Source organism: Panthera onca, chromosome B1, assembly GCF_046562875.1.
Source record: "Panthera onca isolate mPanOnc1 chromosome B1, mPanOnc1 haplotype 2, whole genome shotgun sequence".
Lineage (NCBI taxonomy): Eukaryota > Metazoa > Chordata > Mammalia > Carnivora > Felidae > Panthera > Panthera onca.
The window spans coordinates 32,672,390-32,694,627 of NC_138342.1; the positions used below are offsets into that span (position 1 = coordinate 32,672,390).

The 22,238-nt window shown below is 37.8% G+C and overlaps 1 protein-coding gene across 4 annotated transcripts in view; it reads left to right on the forward strand.

The window, feature by feature from the left end:
- WDR19 (WD repeat domain 19) overlaps nucleotides 1–22,238 on the forward strand; it is a 112,701-nt gene that overhangs the window by 15,868 nt on the left and 74,595 nt on the right. For all 4 annotated transcript variants that reach the window (XM_060655225.2, XM_060655223.3, XM_060655224.2 and 1 more), the window contains exons 5-12: nucleotides 614–729; nucleotides 4,214–4,329; nucleotides 9,400–9,480; nucleotides 11,346–11,458; nucleotides 11,964–12,137; nucleotides 21,228–21,298; nucleotides 21,758–21,930; nucleotides 22,023–22,137. In XM_060655225.2, the coding sequence (XP_060511208.1) occupies nucleotides 614–729; nucleotides 4,214–4,329; nucleotides 9,400–9,480; nucleotides 11,346–11,458; nucleotides 11,964–12,137; nucleotides 21,228–21,298; nucleotides 21,758–21,930; nucleotides 22,023–22,137 (959 nt within the window). The remainder of the gene's footprint in view (nucleotides 1–613; nucleotides 730–4,213; nucleotides 4,330–9,399; nucleotides 9,481–11,345; nucleotides 11,459–11,963; nucleotides 12,138–21,227; nucleotides 21,299–21,757; nucleotides 21,931–22,022; nucleotides 22,138–22,238) is intronic.

The window sequence follows — 22,238 nt, forward strand, 5'->3', positions numbered from 1 at the left end:
GTTCCTGAAGGGATGGGCAAAAGAGGTGATGGGGATTAAGGGGTGCAGTTGTCATGATGAGCACTGAGTCATGTATTCAAGTGTTGAATCACTATATTGCACACCTGAAACTAATATTATACTGTGGTTAACTAATTGGAATTTAAATAAAAACTTTAAAAAGTGACAGAGTTGGAAAATATATGTTTTATTTAAGGCGATGAATTGTTGATGTTTCCAGTTTTATATACAGTGTTATTGGACCTACTTTTTTGAAAGCATGAGGTGTTCTCATCCATTAAGATTTTTACCACATTTACAACTATCATTAGACTAATTAAACCATCTCATCATGAGTCATCTTAACAAAATTTGAGATTCCATCATGACTTATGTTTTTATTTATTACATATTCGTAGGTCTGCACTGAATTTGTAGAGCTGACAGTAAGATCACCTTCTAGCATCTCCAAAATATCTTTAGCACTTAGTTTGTGTTCTAAAGCATTAAGTTGTAATTTTGTACTTCAGCTCCTAAGTAGATATTAAAATTTTTCATGAAATACTTTTTAAAGGATCTGTTTGGAGGTTATGATTGTGAATTTTTTTTAGTAATTGATATTTTAATGTTATAGGGATCAAATGTCTTTCCTTCTTTGGTCAAAAATTGGAAGTTTCCTGGCTGTTGGAACTGTTAAAGGAAATTTGCTTATTTATAATCGTCAGACATCTCGAAAGATTCCTGTGCTGGGTAGGTTATAGCTGGAAACACTGCTAAATACTTGAGATGCTTTACATAAATGTAATATATTTTACTGCCTTAGACTTTTCTGATATTGCAAGGGAAATTGTGTAGTAGTGAGGCTCCCCTGGTCAAGCCTTATATCTTAGCTAAACTTCAAGATCCATCTACACTATCTGCTAAGAATTACCCAGGCTATATAGAATGAATGTCTCTCTAAGGTCCACCTGTGCCTTTGGACACCAGGACATTAATAGGATGGCTTCCATTTGTCCCTTTCTCACCCAGATTGAGAACTGTGGACATGGAATAGCTCACGTTCATATCAACACATCAGTAGATGGACTAAAACATTTGGTGACTGTTTGGTGAGAATATAAATAGATATTAATTCTAACCTCTTACTCTCTCCAAACATCAAGTTAGCCTTTGTAGGCACTCAGAGTTACATTTGCCTCAGGGTATATGACTAGAGTGTGTCGGTCCTTGTTTGACATTCTTGGTTCAGGCTCTTTGATTCCCACAATCTCTGGTCACTTAGCATCTGCCTTCTGACTACCCAAGAAGAAACAGATCTATGCTTAACTATTGTAACATCATGCTGGTGAATGGTGAAACTAGTAGGCTTAATTATACCCAGGTGGCCAGAAGAATTATAATTTACTGCTAAGGAAGAAATTATAATCTGGAGATAAGAGTGCCCACGGAATACTTGAGAAAGTACCTTTCAATTGAGGACACTTAATTATTTCATTTTTTTCGCATATATGTCTATGTTTAATATTAATATTTTTAGTACTCCAGCTAAAAGGTAATGTTATTGATCCATTTGAAGAACTAATCAAACTATTTTGAGTTATAAAAAACAACTTTCACCATGCAAATTGTCTATTTGACTTCAGTTAGGCATTTTTTGTATCCCAGTTCATCTGTAAGAATATCCTGCCAATTAATTTACAGGCCCCAGAAATTTTGACACTTGATGTATAAGAAAATAATTCATCAAAGCATGATTATTTTGTGTCAGGCATTTGTCATATGTTCATGATTTTATATGTGATCTTCATATTTAATATGAATACTGAGTCTGTTCTCAGTCATTTATTAACTGTGAAAAATGGGCCTAAGGAGATTCAAGTTAATTTTGTATCTTTAGCTAAATATATAATAGCTGCCTCTTTCAGAGTTGGCTATGATTTGTGACTGCCTTTTTTCCTTTTAAATAACTCACTTTCCTAAATCCAAGCTTTTCCACTCCAGGTAGCTGCCGCATGGTAGCATGATCTGTCAACATTTCACAGTAACTAAATCTGTTACCACGTTTCATCTCACACTGATTTATTTCCTCAACTAGACTAGACACGGGCAGTTTTCTCATTGCATGGTTCTTATATACATGAAATTCATTTACTACAGTTTAATTAAATGTTGCAAACCTCTCAATAACATGGTTCAGACCCCAGTTACCATACTAGAGCATCTGTGAGTCAGTATAATTACATAAGTCAGTACATGTAAAGTGCCCAGAACACTTTAAGTAGGCACATAAAACATGTTAACTGTTCTTGATGTTAAGGCCAACCTGAGTTCTGAGCACTGCAAACAAAGAGGCCTTGAGGTGTACAGGAAGGAGGAGGGAGAGATGTTTTTCTCCCTTTCTCGGGTATAGAAAGGAGTTTTTCTTTGAGATTTTCCCACCTCTCTTTGTGCACTCTTTTTTCCCTCCTAATGCCCATCTCTCTGGGACCAGTTCCAGTGTAGCACCCAAATCCCTTAATTTCTAATCAGAAAACTCTACTACATCTCAGTGTCTTCTCTGAATGCCCCCTTCACTTTTGTGCTCTGGCCTCCTGATTGGCAATGTCATCTGTATCCTGACGACTCCCATGTTTATCTCTTCCAATTTGTAGACTCCTATATCCAACTGCTTACTCAGCATCTCTGATGAGATATCTAATAAATTCTTCAAATTTAATATCTTTAAAACCCTTTGGACACACAGCTGTCCCTCTCACCATTGGTGACATCTCATTTTAGATCTTCAGGCTAACCCTTAGTCTTGACTCTTCCTCTTTCTCATACCCTCCATATCTAATTTGCCAGAAAATCTTACAGGATTATCTTCAGATATCTCCATAATCCAGCCTCTTCTCACCACCTGTCCTGTTCTGCTGTGTGTGAGCCTCAAACATCTTCCACGGAATTTCTGCAATCTCTTAACTTGTTTCCCTGCTTCAACTCTTGCCCCACTATCGAATATTCTCAACTAGGGGCCAGAGTGAGCCTTCTTCTCAGACCTTTCCAATGGTCCTCCATCTGACCCAGAGTCAAAGCCAGAGTCCTCACAATGGCCAGCCAAGGCCTGCATGACCTGGTGCTTGCAAACTCTCTGATTTCATCTCATCTTCTCACTTCCTCTGCTCCAGCCACACTGTCCTCCTTGCTGAGCCTCTAACATACCTGGCATACTCCTGCCTCAGATTGTACTCACTTAATAACTACTTACTTAGAACTTATTTCCTGCATAGGTACTGTATTAAGTTCTGTAAGGGGTGGAAAGAATGGTGTGGTCTCTGCTCTCAAAAGCAGCCAAAATAGCTAAACTTATATGGCACTTTCTTTATGCCTGGCACTCTTCTAAGTGCTTGAACTCATTTGATCCTCAGCTCTGTGAGATTGGCCCTACTGTTATCCCCAATTTATGGGTATGCGACTAAGGAATAGAAATGTTAAGTAGCTCACAGTAAGTGGTGGAGCCAAGTTTCAAATCTAGGCAGTCTGGCTCCAGAGTATGTATACTTAACCATTCTATTTCTCATTGTAGAATTAATCTTGAGACTCAAGGATTTATGCTAGGACCTTCAATAAATCTCACAGTGTCAAGTATGTAATTCTCTGCCTCCCCAAATACAGTTTTTGCACTGGCTAGATTCCTCAGCAAAAAAGTTTCCTGATACATAGTGGTTCTATCTAATATCCCTTACTAGTTAAGTGACTCCGTTCTTAACACAAGTCTCACTAGGACACATTCAGATTTGCACCTCAGTATTATCACAAATCTAATGGCCCTCGAATTTTTTATGAATAGTCAAAAATGTGAATGTTGAATCTGTTTATACCAAGGGTCTACCACCCTGTAAAGCTGAGTATAGTAAAGATAACTCGAGTGCCGTGTGGTTTGCCTCTCTTAGAGACATCGTTACAGGGTTAGCTACATGGTAAGCAAACAAACTTATCAAGTAGCAGAATATCCACCTAAACAGTTAAAAAAAAAAAAAAAGCATTATTGCTCTTCTATGCTGTTATATTGATTTGTAACTTGGTAATAAACTTTTAAATAAGGTTGCTTAGACACTAACTGCTTTGATGAGGTTTAACATTCTTTGTTTAATATCCATGTCATATTACCTAAATGTTCAGATTAGACATCACAGATCTTTTAATTTTTTTTTGAGAAACCCATGTGTCTGTACAAAAATCATCTCTTTTTCAGGAAAACATACTAAGAGAATCACATGTGGATGTTGGAATGCAGAAAATCTGCTTGCTTTAGGTGGTGAAGATAAAATGATTACAGTTAGCAATCAGGAAGGTGACACGATAAGACAGGTAATACAGTAACATCCTTGGTCCAATATATTCAGAATTTCCCTGAAATGAAGTTTGTCTACCAAGCTAATCTGTACAATTTTTAAATCTCTACGTGAGATATGCATACAATAACTTCATATTCTAAACAACAAAAGCTTTTCTTTTTATGTATTAGTACACTTTTCTTCATAGGACTACTTTATCCAAATATTTTCCTTTGTACATTTTCCATTATCGAGTATTAGCATGGGTTATCGGCTCTGTGGTTATACTCCGTCTGTCCATTTGTGAGATAACCCTTACTTTATATATGTATGTTTATAATATAAATGTGAATAACTAAACTTGGATTCTGGTCTGCCTGATATGTTAATTTAACTTTAACTGATATGTTAAATTGCTTCCAAACTGACCCTAATTAAATTTTAATTTTAGGATTAAAGTTAACCGCTGTTCAAATTTCACAAATTGATTTGTGAAATCACAAATTTGTGATTCCACAAATTTGATCTAATCAAATTGATTAGATCCTCAGTGGCTCCTCCTTAAGGGAATTTGTATTACCAAGAGCTACTACATAATCTCACCAGTGGGTAAATTATACTTTGGACCACTTGGCCTATGATTTAGTATTGCTGGGGCAATATTAACTAGCAAATTCTTTAAATGCCCACCAGGTATGTGGCACTGTGCTATGTACTTTAGAAGAAATATGAAATATGACCCTATGTTCTCTATTGCTACATAACAAATTGCTCTCAAAACCTAGCAGTTTAAAACAATATACATTTATTGTTTTATAGTTTTTGTGGGTGAGCAATGCAGGTGCACCTAGCTGCATTAAGGTCTTAAAAGGCTGCATTTTATTGGTCAAGGTTGGAGTCTCATCTGAAGGCTTGACTGGGAAAAAAATCTGTTTCCACTCTCAGTCACATGGTTGTTGACAAGAGTTCAGTTCCTTACAGGTAGTTAGGCTCAGAGCCTCAGTTCCTCTCTGGCCATTGATTAGAAACCTACCTAATTACCATGCACATGGATCTCTCTGTAGAGTGCCTCATAACATAGCAGGTGGTAATAGATTGTGAGCAGCCATTTGAAACTTAAGCCACAATCTCTTAATAAATAACCTGATCTCAAAATCATTTTTGCCATATTCTGTTATGTAGAAGTAAGTCCCTGGGTCCAGCCCACACTTCAAGGGGTAGGGATGGGGATTACACAAAGAAACCAGGAGGTGGGGATCATTGTGGATCATCTTAAAAGCTGTGAACCATGGGACCCTACTCTCAAGAAGACAGAACTAATTACGATAAAATACAGCCTTATGCAATTGCCAGTTTTGTGGTATAGCTTACAAGTCTTATATATGTGAAATGGAGGAGATCAAGGAAAGCTGAATTAGGAATCTTTAAAAGACAGATGATCTGAATAAATCAAGGTATAGGATGAACTTGTAACAGAGAGATCCAAAATTACAAGGGCTTCATTAAAAATAGACCTACCCTATGACCCAGCAATAGCACTGCTAGGAATTTACCCAAGGGATACAGGAGTACTGATGCATAGGGGCACTTGTACCCCAATGTTTATAGCAGCACTCTCAACAATAGCCAAATTATGGAAAGAGCCTAAATATCCATCAACTGATGAATGGGTAAAGAAATTGTGGTTTATATACACAATGGAGTACTACGTGGCAATGAGAAAGAATGAAATATGGCCCTTCGTAGCAACGTGGATGGAACTAGAGAGTGTGATGCTAAGTGAAATAAGCCATACAGAGAAGGACAGATGCCATATGTTTTCACTCTTAGGTGGATCCTGAGAAACTTAACAGAAACCCATGTGGGAGGGGAAGGAAAAAAAAAGAGGTTAGAGTGGGAGAGAGCCAAAGCATAAGAGACTCTTAAAAACTGAGAACAAACTGAGGGTTGATGGGGGGTGGGAGGGAGGGGAGGGTGAGTGATGGGTATTGAGGAGGGCACCTTTTGGGATGAGCACTGGGTGTTGTATGGAAACCAATTTGACAATAAATTTCATATATTGAAAAAAAAAACAAAATTACAAGGGCTCTAAGAATATCGTAGTTTGGATGGTTTTTCTTCTTTTTCTTTCTCATATAACAGAGAGAGGTAGGCAGATCATCTCTGCATGTCTGCTTCACAAGGCTGTACATAGTCCCAGGTTCCTTGCTTCCATCTTACTGCTCTGCTATTTGCTAGGATGTTTTGTCTTCATATGCATAGTTAACAGCACCAGATCTGTATTTCCACCCCAGGGAAGGGAGAAAGAGAAGTGGAGTGCAAGAAACATTTAAAGGACCTATTCTGGAAGATGCATTTATTATTTCCATTCATATCACTAGAACCTAATCATATAGTCACGCCATACTGCTGCCAGGGAAGCTACAAATTTAGTCTCTGTAGATCATCGATCGTGTGCCCCACTGAAACTTGTTTTAGTGGATACCATAAGACATTTAGCAGTCTGTCATTCAACCCACGCAAAGCAGCAAGAACAAAGATAAGAAGAAAAACTTGAAGCTTGTTTATGGCTCGTTCAAGATTGGCTTGACTGAAGATGTGGGCTTTGATTGAAAATTTATAGAAAATAAGGCTGAAGAAGAAAGTTGGTTCCTGTATCTGGAAAGCTCTGAAAGTTAAGCAGAAGTAACTCAACCATGTTGAGCAGAACCATAGCATGATTAAAGTGGTTCTTAAGAAAGATTAACTAGTGTAAAAGATATTTCCTAGAAACCTAAAATTTTGAGCATTCTATTTTGGTACCCTTTTGAATTAGAATGATAATACAGTTCAAATGCTTTAGCTCCACACTTTTGTATCCATATCAGACATCAACACTGAATGAAGACATGGTCTTACAATGTTTTGCTACATAGCATCCCAGGAAGTCGCTATATTCAGCCATTATCTGCATACATTTCCCATTTCTGATCTTTAAGATATATGCTTCCAGAATCAGACATACTACTTAAGTTGTCCTGTGGTAAGCAAAGCATACATTAAAAGCATTGCTTTATTTGGTACTGTCTCTGAATTATTTTGACTTTATTCTGAAGATCACTCTAGTGTTACTTGTGTACTTTTATTTTTCTTTGTCCTGTTAAGGACTTGTCTTATTTCTTGAATCTGAAAATTGCTGTCTTTCATCAATTCTGGAAAATTCTTAGTCATTATCTCTTGGGTATTACCTCTTGCTCTTTCTATTCTGTCCTTCTGCAGTGTCAGTTAGACATATGTAGGACCTCCTATCTCTTTAACTCTCTTTCGTAATATCTTTTTGTCACTACAACTTCTGGATAATTTCATCAAATCAGTTCATTTACTCTTGAAATTTGGTCAAATTTGAGTTTTTTTATTTTAGTGATTCTTCTTTTCATTTTTAATAAGTACTTTAGAGCAAAATAGGCATTAATAGGATTAAGAGGTACAAATTTCCAGTTGCAAAATAAGTCATGGAGGTATGATATATAGCATAGGGAATATAGTCAGTAATATCGTAATAATTTTGTATGGTGAGATAGTACTAGACTTATGGGGATAATTTTGTAAAATATATAAATATTGAACTACTATGATGTTTACCTAGAAGTAATAGGATATTGTATGTCAAGTATACAGTTGATCCCTCAACAACATGGGTTTGAACGGTGCAGATTTACTTATATGCGGATTTTTTTTCAATAAATATAGTGCAGCACCATAAATGTATTTTCTCTTATGACTTTCTTTTTTTCTTTTTTTGGAGATAAAGTGAATGGGGAAGAGGGACAGAGGGAGAGAGAGAGAATCTCAAGCAGGCTCCATGCTCAGCGTGGAGCCTGACGTGAGTCTCAATCCCCCGACCCTGGGATCGTGACCTGAGCTGAAATCAAGAGTCAGATGCTCAACTGACTGAGCCACCCAGGCACCCCATGATTTTCTTAATAACGTTTTCTTTTCTCCAGTTTATTTTATTGTAAGAATACAGTATTTAATATACATAACATGCAAACCATGTATTAATTGTTTATGTTATTAGTAAGGCTTCCAGTCAGCAGTAGGCTATTAGTAGTTAAGTTTTGGGGAATCAACATTTTATGCCAATTTTGAACTGTGCAGGGGCTCGGCTACCCTGACCTCCATGTTATTCAAGGGTCAGCTGTATTTTTAATTAAAAAAGAAAAGTACTTTGTAGTTCTCTTAAAAATCTGACAGGATTTTTTTTTTTTTTTTTTAAGTCTCTTGTCAGGGTGCCTAGGTGGCCCAGTTGGTTGAGCATCTGACTCTTAATTTCAGTTCAGGTCGTGATCCCAGAGTTGTGGGATCAAGCCTTGCATCAAGCTCTACACTGAGCATTGGAGCCTGCTTACGATGCTATCCCTCTCCCTCTGCCCCTCTCCACCACTCTCTCTCTCTCTAAAATTATAAAGAAAAAGTCTCTTGTCATACTTATGAGTCTTTTTATGTGTTTAGTCATTTTAAAGCATTACTTTATGATCTCTCTCTGAGAATTCTGTTATTTTTAGATCTGCTGACTTTTGCTCTTGATGCATTATTTCTTTGTGACTTTTCTCATTTTGAATTGTGAGCTCATCTTCAGCAGGGCTTGTCTGTGGAAATTTTTTTGCAGCTTTGGAAGAGGCTTTGGATTTGCTTTTGATAAACACTCCAAGGAGTTTCTAGACCACTCAAAGTATAAATTTGAACTTCAGATCATAATGAGGATAGGAAGGAACGTTTGATTTGAAAAGAATGTTTTCGGCATTTCTTCTGACTCAAAGCTCAGCCCAAATCAAATGGGCTTCTTTATTATCTCCTTACCAACTGCTCTGGATAGTTGCACACATACTTTGGTTTATGGTTTGATCTTTGCTTATTGTCCCTGGAAATTTTCCTTACCTTCTTTCAAGCTTAATGTATCTATTTGAAAAGATATGTGTTCCGTTTCATCCAGAATTTCTAGAGGTTTATCACGGTGGGATTTTCAGGTATAACAGAAGTGAAAGCAAGTTACCTGTTCTATTAATATTCAGAATGAATTTAAGTGTTGCATTTGTTCATAGTGATAACATTTCTATCCCTGCAGACATCAGTGAGATCAGAGCCTAGCGACATGCAGTTTTCCATGATGAAGACTGATGATCGAATGTCTGCTGCTGAAAGCACAGTAAGAATGCTAAACCAGGGCACTGGGGGGGCTCAGTCGGTTTAGTGTCCAACTTCAGCTCAGGTCATGATCTCGCAGTTCGTGGTTTCAAGCCCCACACCAGGCTCTATACTGACAGATCAGAGCCTGGAGCCTGCTTTGGATTCTGTGTCTCCTCTCTCTGCCCCTCCCCCACTTGTGTGCACGCAGTCTCTCTTTCTTTCTCTCTCTCTCTCTCTCTCTTTTTCAAAAATAATGTTAAAAAAATTTTTTTAAAGAATTCTAAGTCAAATCCGTGCCCAAGTTATTTTGATACTTTTGTAGACTATATTTTCTCCTTTTCTAGGATGGATCAGAATGTATAGTGATAAATTATGGTCTGTCATTTATTAAATCAGTGTAAGCTCCAGTCTCTTAGGCATGTAAGTTGCTTTTGCTGCTGCTGGCAACATCTAGCTACCTGGTGTCACAGCAGATGAAGGCATCTTCCTGATGCAGTGGGTGTTGCTCTTCCGATTCTTGTGGTAGTAAAAACAGGGAGGGCGCCTTCACAAATAGAAGTCTTGATTTCTATATCATTTTTTTTTTTTTTCATGCTATTGGAGATGGTGACCAGAGCTCTGGAAATTGTACTTTTTATTTTGTTAATAGCTTAGATGCATTTTCCCTGCCACAATTTAATATTCTGAAATCCAGATGATTTTCACAATTAATACAAATATATTTAAATTAAATGATCCCATTTCTTAAAAAGCTATTTAATTGATAGTGACTTATAATTGGTAGAATCAAGGAAATATATCAGTGTTTCTCTTTTTATATAAATCCATCACTCTTAATGAGCCCAAATAAGTAATACACTCCTTCCCATCCCTCACACAGGTTAACCCTGCACTGAAAATTACAATCAAATATTGACTGTGTGAGTAATGGAGGGACACTAGTCTAGCTACATTGACCAGTGACCTGCAGGTGATGGAAAGAATGATGATATAAAAAATTGAGCTCAATTACCCACACAATGTGGCTCAAAATCAGAATGTCCTCTTAGGATGGAAAACTCTCTATACTCTGGATATGAATTCAGTTTCAGTGGAACTTTGTCAGACTTACAGTCCTGTATTGCACAGAACTCTAATGAGAGGTGTAGAGAATTTTAAAAAGTTAGCCCACCCAAGGGCACCTGGGTGGCTCAGTTGGTTAAGCATCCAACTTTGGCTCAGGTCATGATCTCACAGCTCGTGAGTTCAAGCCCCATGTCAGGCTCTGTGCTGACATCTTGGAGCCTGGAGCCTGCTTCAGATTCTGTGTCTCCCTCTCTCTCAGCCCCTCCTCTGGTCTCTCTCTCTCTCTCTCTCCCTCAAAAATAAATAATAAAACATTAAAAAAATTTTTTTAGGGGCGCCTGGGTGGCTCCGTCAGTTAGGCATCCAACTTCGGCTCAGGTCATGATCTCACAGTTTGTGAGTTTGAGCCCCGTGTCAGGCTCTGTGCTGACAGCTCAGAGCCTGGAACCTGCTTCAGATTCTGTGTCTCCCTCTGCCCCTCCCCTGCTCACGCTCTCTCTCTCTCTCTCTCTCAATAATAAATAAAGGCTAAAAAAAAATTTTCTTTTTTAATTTTTTTAAATAAAATAAAGTAACACCCAGCTATTTTAATGTACTTTTCAAAGGGTATGTTGGATGTGTGTAAAGCCAAGGACCCTTCCCAGACTATATATTACAATGTATTTTTTTAAATCACGTTGTTATCTTATTAGTTACAACATTTAATGTAAACCTGGCTCATTGTTTGCATAAATTAGATTTAGCTATTTGAATTTCCTTATTGGTCTTCACGAAGTACTGAGTAATTCATTTGCACGATCTCTTAATCTTTTCTGGCAGATCAGTGTGGTGGTTGGCAAGAAAACTTTGTTTCTTTATAATCTGAATGAACCAGATAGTCCAATTGATCTGGAATTTCAGCAGCGCTATGGTAACATTGTCTGCTATAGGTGGTATGTAAAAAAAGCTTATTACCAAAAGATATCTGTGTGTTTTTCCTTACTAATATATTTCATTTTTACCTTAGCATTTTCACTTCTATATGTAACATTTTCTGGATTGTAAACTATGATTTAATATGTGAAACTTGGGGTACCTGGGTGGTTCAGTCAATTAAGTGGCCGACTTCGGCTCAGATCACGATCTCATGGTTCATGAGTTTGAGCCCCACAACAGTCTCTGTGCTGACAGCTCAGAGCCTGGAGCCTGCTTTGGATTCTATGTCTCCTCCTCTCTCTGTCCCTCTCCCGCTCATACTCACTCACTCTTTCTCTCTCTCTTTCTCTGTCAGAAATGAACATTAAAAAAAAATTAAATATGTGAAACTACCTAGCATATTATGTGGCCCTTGATAAATTGGATTCTGTAGTTCTTTAGTTTTAAGGCACTTGCTTATTTACTTTATTGCAAATGATAGTTAATCATCCTTTTAATGTATTGTTGCCTTTGTTGCTATAGGTATGGTGATGGCTACATCATGATTGGCTTTTCACGTGGAATTTTTGTGGTCATCTCCACTCATATTAGAGAGATTGGGCAAGAGATATTTCAGGCTCGTGACCACAAAGATAGTCTAACCAGTATTGCAGTATCACAGACGCTTAATAAAGCTGCTACATGTGGTGATACCTGGTAAGTTATATTCACATTTTCCCAGGAAAGCTTATGTAAGGAATACTGAAGATATTCAACAAGACTTTGATGGCTAATATGACTCTATCCACCATACTTTCTTGCACTCCTAAAACCTGTTTGCAATTGAAAATTTCTAAGACTGCTTCTGCTGTTAACACTCAGGGCAAAACCTAAAATAAATACTAGATGTAAACTAAATACAACACCTATAATTGAGTATGCTTGAAAATCCATCTTAAAATAGGTAATTCCAGGTAATATGAAGTAAGCACATTCCATCTGTCTCTCTCACTGAATACAGCTATAAACCCTGGGCAGACCTTTGTAGCAACGTGGATGGAACTGGAGAGTGTTATGCTAAGTGAAATAAGCCATACAGAGAAAGACAGATACCATATGCTTTCACTCTTGTGTGGATCCTGAGAAACTTAACAGAAACCCATGGGTGAGGGGAAGAAAAAAAAAAAAGAGGTTAGAGTGGGAGAGAGCCAAACCATAAGAGACTCTTAAAAACTGAGAACAAACTGAGGGTTGATGGGGGGTGGGAGGGAGAGGAGGGTGGGTGATGGGTATTGAGGAGGGCACCTTTTGGGATGAGCACTGGGTGTTGTATGGAAACCAATTTGACAGTAAATTTCATATATTGAAGAAAAAAAAAAAAAAAACCTGGGCAGAATGCATGGAACAGCTATTTGAGGACTTTAAAAAGTAAATAGTAGGCATATTGAAGAAGACCAGAATTTGAAGGACCACTGAACCAGTAATGAGTCTCCCATTCGTCTTCCAATCTCTCAGGACTGAAGGCAGCCAAAATCCAGAAGTAGAAACCAGAACTTAAATGAGAGAGCTCTGAGAGGAGTCCTCTGGTTCTGGCTCACATTGCAGGAAAGAGAACTCTACTTATGCTCGGAGACAGTTGGGGAAATTTCCCAGTTTCCTTTCTTTTTCTTTCTTTCTTCTTTCATGCCCTGGCCACCAAGCAACCTGCAGTGGCAGCAACAGCTCCGGCAAGAAGGACCCTCAGATGCCTACAGCTCTGACAGAGGGTAACCTTCCTCCAGTTACAGGGGCTGTGGTCCCAGGAAAGTGGGGTAAACCCTGCTGCTTACTTTTCTCCCTGCCCTCCCACTGCTTGGTGGCAGTATGGGTTCAGTTGTGGGAAGGACAAGACCCTGCAGGGTAACTAGAGCCCAAACTTTACTGCTGGAAGACCAAAAAAGGGATCCCCAGGGAATCACAACATACCAGGGAGATCCTAGAGAGGGAGGAGCTCTGGAAAGCAAGCATCTAAAGATATTTATGAGCTCCTAGGTTCACTCCTGAGCTATACATGTGTATCTCATCCTAAACATACCAAAGACTTTGAGAACTGAACTAAAAGATCATAATGCAAGTCCTCTGGGCCACAGAGTGGGCCATACAGGAACATATCCGAATATGACTGCAAAGCCTTTGAAAATGGAACTGATGTTGAAACCACAACCCACAAAAGCCTGGTTGATACTCGTGGCCTGAACCCAACTGGATTGGTTGCCTGCTTTAGAAAAAAAAAAAAAAATTAGCCTTCTCTATGGGACTTAGACAAAGTGCAAGAGTCTCAAACATAATATTCAGAATGTCCAAAATAGAACTCAAAGTTGCCTGACATACAAAGAATCAAGAAAGTTTCAACTTGCTTGGAAAAGGCAATCAAAAGATGCCAGTGCCAAGAGGATGGAGGTAAAGGTAGTACCTTTATAAAAATTGTCCAAATAAGTCCAAAAAAACCTAGCTCAGATAACATTATAAACTGCTAAAAACTAAAGAGAAAAAAACAGCATTTTAAATGACAGTGGATTTCTCACCATAAGTCATGGAGGCCAGAAGGAAGCATCACAGCTTCCTAAAGGGCTGAGAGAAAAGAACAGTCAGCTGAAATTCATTACCCAGTGAAAATATCTGTCAGTAATGAAGTGAAATGGAAACATTCTCAGGTGAGGAAAAATGAAGGCAATTTATTGCTAGCAGACCTGCTCTAGAAGAATTGCTGAAGGAAGTTCTTCAGATGGGACAGAACAGATGACAGCAGAGGATTCAGAACATCAAGAATGAAGGAAGAACGACAGAAATGGTAAATACAATAGATCATTTTTTTTGAGACCTTTAACATACGTGCTGTTGAAAGCAAAATTATCATATTGTCTGGTAGTATGTTCAGCATATTAAGATGCAGTACATAAGACAACCCCAACATAAAGGGAAGAGGTTAAAGTTATATGGGATTTCTACATTATTTGAAGTGGTGAAATACTGATTCTAAAGAGACTGTGAAATTAAATATGTATGTTATAATCTAGAGCAACCACTAAAAAACAGGCAGAGATATATACAAAAACACAATAGGTAAATTAAAATGGAATACTGAAAAATGTTCAAATCTAAAAGTGGCAAGAAAGGACAAACAGGAACAAAGGGACAAACAAAAAACAAAACAGTAGATTTAAGTTCACACAGATCAGTTAACTATGTTAAACGTGTAAATGACAATGCTATTAGACATAGACTATTAGAATTCTTAAATGACCCTATTATATGTTGTAAGTAACTCACTTCAACATAATCGTGTAATGAAATAACCAGGTAAAAGTGAAAGGATGGAAAAAGATCATCCAAGTGCTAACCAAAAGAAAGCTAGGTGTCTGTCTGGGTATCAAACAAAGAGCAAAGAAAATTACAGGGATGGGGAGAGAGACTGCATATTGATTAGATATAACAATGCTCAATGAGCACGCACCTAGCAACAGAGCCTCAAAATAGATGAAGTAAAAACTGGCAGAATTAAAAGGAGAAATAGACAACAATAATAGTTGAAGTCCTCAGGGTCCCACTTTCAGTAATGTATGGAACAATTAGAAGTTCAACAAGGAATTAAAAGTATCAAATTGACACTTATTAAGTAGAGCACAGTGTCAGATCATGAGCTGCCGTTCAACAATACACAACAAGAAGAACTGAAATGGAGAAATTCACTATTCACAGGTCCAGGAGGAAATACCTGGCCTGTCTTGAGGGGTCTCACGGAGAGTTCAAGGCACAGTTCAGACAAAAAGAGACAACCAGGGGCATGTGCTGTTAATAGGGTTCATGGAAAAAATAGGGTTCATGAATAAACTGCTTTAGGTTTCCCAGGCTAAGTCCAAATTGGTCAACTCTAACCAAAAGAGTGGGGTAAGCCCCAGAGATCTTATCCTAGGGGAACATAAGGCACACAGGTGGTAGGAGGCAGGGGAGACTGTTGATCACAAGGGCTTTTGGGGAAGTCACATCCAGAACTTACATTTGCTTGTGACTCTGGGCTGCTACCTAGGGCATGCACTTATAAAAAGGAGGGAGGGGTGTCAATTTAAGGCCATTTGGCCAAACAGAATGGATGCTGAGGCAGCAGCACCATGGAGTAGCTTAGCTAAACTCTTCATAGATTTGGACAGCACAGTAAACCAACTAGACTTAACATACATCTGTTGGACATTACACCAACAATGGAATATATGTTTTTTCTATGCACCCATGGAACATGCACCAAGATAGTCCATATCCTGGACCATGAAACCTCAACAAATTTATTTTTATTTTGTTTTAGAGAGTGAGAGCAAGAGAGTGGGTGGGGGAGCGTGTGGAGGCGGAGAGAATCTCTAGCACGCTCCATGCTTAGCAGAGTCTGACATAGGGCTCAATCCCATTACCCTGAGATCCTGACCTGAGCTGAAATCAAGAGTTGACCACTCAACCAACTGAGCCACCCTGGTGCCCACAAAACCTCAAGAAATTTAAATTGAAGTCCTACAAAATGTGTTCCTTGGCTATAATATAACCACACTTGAAATGAATAACAGAAAAACAACAGGAACTTCTATGAACACTTGGAAATTAACCTACTCCAAATAAATCATGAGTATATCCTAGAGAAAATTTAAAAATACATAGAACTGAAATCTCTAATCAATAATCTAAATTCCTACTTGAAGAAACTAGAAAAAGAAGATCAAACAAAAGGCAAAGCAGAAGGAATAAAATAATAAAGAGCAGAAACTGATGACATTGAAAATAGAATTGGAAAAAACAAAAAGGTGTTTTTTTTAAAAAATGATAAAAAATTGATCAGCTTCTAGCAAGAATGACAGAAATAAAGATACAAATCACCAATATCAAGAATGAAACGGGAATATCGCTACAGATCTGGAAGCCATTAAAAGGCTAATAAAGGAATACTACAACTTCAGAACTATAGAGGAATACTACAGACAACTCGGAAATTTGACAAATTAGAAGACTGGAAAAATCCTTCAAAAACCACTACCAAAACTCAACCCAGATGAAACAGATAATCTGAATTAGTCCTGTAACTTTTAAAGAAATTGAATAATTTAAGCCTCCTGAAAAATCTCCAGGTTCAGATGGTTTCACTGGAGGATTCTACCAAATTCTTTTTAAAAAAGAATTAACACCAGTTTTACAAAATCTCCTCAGAAAATAAAAGAGGAGGGAACACTTCTCACCTTATTTTATAAGGCCTTACACCAAAATCAAACTATACAAAGAAAAAGAAAGAAAGGAAAAAGAAAGAAAGGAAGGAAGGAAGAAAAGAAAGAAAGAAAAAGAAAACTAGAGACCAATCTCTCATGAACTTGGACAAAAAATCTTCAACAAAATTTAACAAACTGAAGTCAGCAATATATAAAAAGAATTATACTTCATGACCAAGTGGGATGTATTCCAAGTATGCAAGCCTTATCGACATTCATAATTCAATGAAGTTACTATATCTGCAGCTGAAGAAAAACCATATGATCACATCAGTTGACACACAAAAATATTTCATAAGATCTAACACCCATTCATGATAAGAATTCTCAGTAAGTTAGGGATGGGGGGGAATTACCTCAACTTGATAAAGAATGTCTACTAAAAAGCCTAACATCATCTTTCATGGTGAAAGACTGAGTGCTTGCCTCCTGAGATTGGGAACAAGGCAAGGCTCTCCACTCCCACTACTCTAATGCAACCTAATATTAGAAGTTCTAGCCACTGCAGTTTAAGACAAGAAAAAGAAATAAGCTACATCCAGATTGAAAAGAGAAAAGTAAAACCATCTCTGTTTGCAGATGAAATGATTGCGTATGTAGAAAATCTCAAGGAGTACAAACAAGGAATGCCTACAACTAATGAGTGAGCGCTGCATGGCTGCAGGATGCAAGATCAATGCACAAAAATCAGTCACATTTCTATATACTGACAACAAACCTATGGAAACCAAATTAAAAATATGTCCTTTTTACTCCAAAGAAAATGAAGTACTTAGATCTACACTTAACAAAGCATGTACAGGGTCTATGTGCTGAAAATTCCAATATGATGCTGGAAGAAATCAAGAGACCCAAAGAAATGGAGAAACACACTGTTCATAAGTCAGAAGACTGAACATAGTGAAGATATCAGTTCTCTTCAAATTTAGATTTAATAAAATTCATATGAGAATCCCAAGGTGGTTTTTTTGTAGATATAGACAAGTTTATGCTAAAACACAGTTAATCCTTGAGCAACAGATGTTTGAACTGCTTGGATCTACTTATGTGCAGATTTATTTTTCAGTTTATTTTTTTTTTTTTTGAGAGAGAAAAAATGGAAGGGCAGGGAGGGAGGGAAGGAGGGAGGGGGAGAGAGAGAGAGAGAGAGAGAGAGAGAGAGAGAGAATCCCAAGCAGGTTCCTCACTGACAGTGCAGGTAGGTCTTGAACCCCCACGAACGATGAGATCGTGAGCTGAGCTGAAGTCAAGAGCTGGACACTCAACCAACTGAACCACCCAGGCACCCCTACATGCAGATTTTTAAAAATACATACAGTACTGTAAATGTATTTTATCTTTAAGATTTTCTTAATAACATTTTCTTTTCTCTAGCTTACATTATTGTAAGAATACAGTATATAATGCATATGACATACAAAATATGTGTTAATAGACTGTTTATATTATCGATAGGGCTTCCAGTCAACAGTAGGCTATTTAACTTTTGGGGGAGTCAAACGTTATATGCCAATTTTCAACTGTGCAGGGTTTGGCACCCCCAACCCCCATGTTGTTTAAGAACCAATTGTATATATGCAAAATCACAGGTCCTAAAATAGCTAAAAGCAATCTTTAAAAAAACACAAGGGGCACCTGGATGGCTCAGTTGGTTAAGTGTCCAACTTCAGCTCAGGTCATGATCTCATGGTTCGTGAGTTCAAGCCCCACATAAGGCTCTGCACTGACAGTTTGGAGCCTGGAGCCTGCTTTGGATTCTCTCCCTCTCTCTGCCCTTCCCCCACTCATGCTCTGTGTGTGTGTGTCTCTCTCTGTCTCTCAAAGATAAATCAACATTAAAAAAAATTTTTTTGAAGAGAACAATCAAATGAGAGGAATCATCTTACCTAGTATTAAAGCTCACTTTATAGCTGCAGTAATCAAGACCATGTGGTATGGTCAGAGGGAAAGACACATAGATCAATGGAACAGCATAGAGAAGCCAGAAATAAACCCACACAAATATGCACAACTGATTCTTGGCAAAAGTAGAAAATTAAATAGAATTAAAATTGCCTTTCCAAGAAATGGTGCCCAAGCAACTGGATATCCATATGGAAAAAACCCGGAAAACAAACTTCACACCTTAATCAAAAGTTAATTCATTGGGTCATGGATTTAAATTTAAAATGCAAAACTGTAGCATTTTTAGATAAAAACAGGAAATCTTCTAGGTCTAGGTCTAGGCAAAGAGTTCTTGGTTTTAAAACCAAAAACATGATCTGTGTAAGGAAATATTGGAAAATTAGACTTGCTCAAAACTAAAAAAATTTTATCCCATGAAAGATTCTGTTAAGAGAATGAAAGATAAACAGCACAATGAGAAAGAATATTCACAAACCACGTATCCAACAAAGGACTAGTATCTAGAATGCATAAGGGGCCCTCTCAAAACTCAAAAGTAAAAAAACCAAACAATCCAATTAGAAAATCAGCAAAAGACATACATTTCAGCAAAGAAGATATATAGATGGTAAACACATGAAAAGATATTTGACATCAGCCATTCCAGAAATGCAAATTCAGACCACAATGAGATATTACTATGCATCTATTAGAATGGCTAGAATTAAAAATAGTTATAACATCAAGTGCTGGGAAGGATGAGGAGAAGCTAAATCACTCAAACCTTGCTGGTAGGAGTGTAAAATGGTACAGCTACACTGGAAAACAGTTTCGCAGTTTCTTTCTTTTTTAAAAAAATTTTATTCATTTTTGAGAGAGAGAGAGCATGGGTGGGGGTGGTGCAGAGAGAGGAGGACAGAGGATCTGAAGCAGGCTCTACACGAACAGAGCCCAATGCAGGGCTTGAACCCACAAACCATGAGATCACGACCTGAGCTGATGTCAAACGCTCAACCCAGTGAGCCACCCAGCTGCCCTAGTTTGGCAGTTTCTTAAGACAACAACAACAACAACAAAAACTGAACATGCACTTACCGTGTGACCCAGGAATTTCACTCCTGGCCATTTTTCTCAGGCACATGAAAATTTATATTCACAGAAAAACCTGAATATGAATGTTTATAGCAGCTTTATTTGTAATAGTCAAAAACTAGAAACCATCCAGATGTCCTTCAGTGGGTGAGTGGTTAAACTAGTACATCCACATCATGGAATACTACTCAGCCATAAAAAGGAACACACTATTGATACACACAACAACTGATGTGAACCTCCAGAGAAGTACGCTGAATGAAAAGTGCCATTCACAAAATGTCACATACTGTGTGATTCCATTTATGTAATCCTGTTGAAATGATAAAGTTATAGAAATGGAGAACAGATTAGTGGTGACCAGGGCTTAGGAATGCATCTGGAGTGGAGAGGAAGGAGGTTAAGTGCATATATAAAAGGGCAACACAAGGATCCTTGTTGTGATTGAACTATTCTATATCCTGACTGTGGTCCTGGATCTCAGCAATCTCACATGTGATAAAATAGCATGGAACGAAATACAAACACATGCATACGTACACATGCACACACAAAATGAATACAGGTAAAACCTGGGACATCTGAAAGAGGTTATATCAATGTCATTATTTGACTATACTATTATCCTGTAGATTTTCAAGATATTAACATGTAAGGAAAGGTGGAGGGTATAGACAATCTCTGTATATACAATCTCCATATTCTCTCTTACAACTGCATGTGGATCTACAATTATATCAAAATAAAAAGTTAAATGAAAACAAGGAAGTAATATATATAAAGGGAAAACCCTAGAAGGGCGGAAGGGAGGAGAGAGGAAAGGAGACAAAGAGGAAAGAAATCTTACGACCATTGTGTCCCAACACTATGCTATGCAACTTTCATTGGCATGAACTGACCTATCTTCTCTGTAACCCTATGAAGTAATATGCCTGCAGTTTTTCATTAGTATTTTTTTAATGTTTATTTATCTTTGAGAGAGAGAGACACACACACACAGAATCCGAAGCAGGCTCCAAGCTCCAAGCTGTCAGCACAGAGCCCAATGCGGGGCTTGAACTCACGAACTGCAAGATCACGAGAACCACCCAGGTGCCCAAAATGCCTGCAGTTTTTCAGAGCTTTCAACCTATGCCTTGTGATTCCAGATAAATGGTCTTTCTGTTATACCTCATTTCTCTTTGTATGAAAGAACTCAGGGTGGTCGGAGGAGCACACAGATAAGAGAAACCTTTTACTTCTTAAATAATTAATGCTGCTCAGAAGAAAGTTTTCCTACACAAAGTTTTCTTCAGGGCAACTTAAACCTCCTTGTTCCTAAAACTATAGATCAGAGAATGCAGCCGGGCACAACCACCACCCCACAAAGAAAAATTTTTTAAGGTAAAATGTAATTATAGAAATTCTATTTTCTTACCTTGACCCAAATGATTATCCTATACAGGCCCCTTTGGAAAACACTGACCTGTTCTGTAGCCTACACTTTTTCATGAACTGAAACAATTTTGCTTAACGCTTATATTTATATACATATTTTTTCATTTTTCAGCATTAAAATTCATGACTTGGCAGAATTAAAAGATATGTATGCTATAATCAACCTGGATGATGAAAATAAAGGTACTGGTTTTTCTGAAGCAGAGTGACATTTTATTGCAATGACAGAGTAGTGTGTTTACTATTATATGATTTGCATTCATTGTGGGAGGAATAAAATTAACACCCTTCATTAGAGTTTGCTAAAATAACCCTAACTCTAACCTTCATTAGGTTTCCCTAAAAGAACCTACTCCTCTACAAAGCTGTAAATCCACGTTCATCTAAAGATTTATAGTGAGTTTAATCCCAATTTCAGTTATAAAATCTCAATTCTGACATACTTTCTCTTTGAGCCACTACTGAATGAATCAATGCTCATGCTCACATGCCTGTCCATAGTGAAGTTTTAGTCTGTATAGACCATTAAAGAAAACACTTGAAGATTTTTTTTTTGTCTCTGTAGTTTAAATGAAAATATTCGTTTGCCCGCAACAGTATTATTTGTTTTTGACTACTCCTTTACTCTGTCACTTACTTCAGGGTTGGGCACCTTATCCTGGACAGATGATGGCCAGTTGCTGGCACTGTCTACCCAGAGGGGCTCACTGCACGTCTTCCTGACCAAGCTTCCCATCCTCGGGGGTGCCTGCAGCACAAGGATTGCGTATCTCACCTCTCTCCTTGAAGTCACCGTGGCCAACCCTGTAGAAGGAGTATGAAAATAGTGTTACTTTGATTCTATTTATCAGTAAAACCAAAACGGTTGTAGCAGTTGACTTGCTACTCTTACTCTTCTGTGTTCTAGGAGCTGCCAATCACAGTGTCTGTTGATGTGGAACCCAACTTTGTAGCCGTAGGGCTCTATCACCTGGCCGTGGGAATGAATAATCGAGCTTGGTTTTATGTCCTTGGAGAAAATGGCAAGTATCAATCCAGTTGTCATTTTCTTAACCAGCATGTAATTTCTGTTATTATTTGGGAAATGCTGAAAGTTTCTTTTAAGACCAGGTCTTTCACTCTT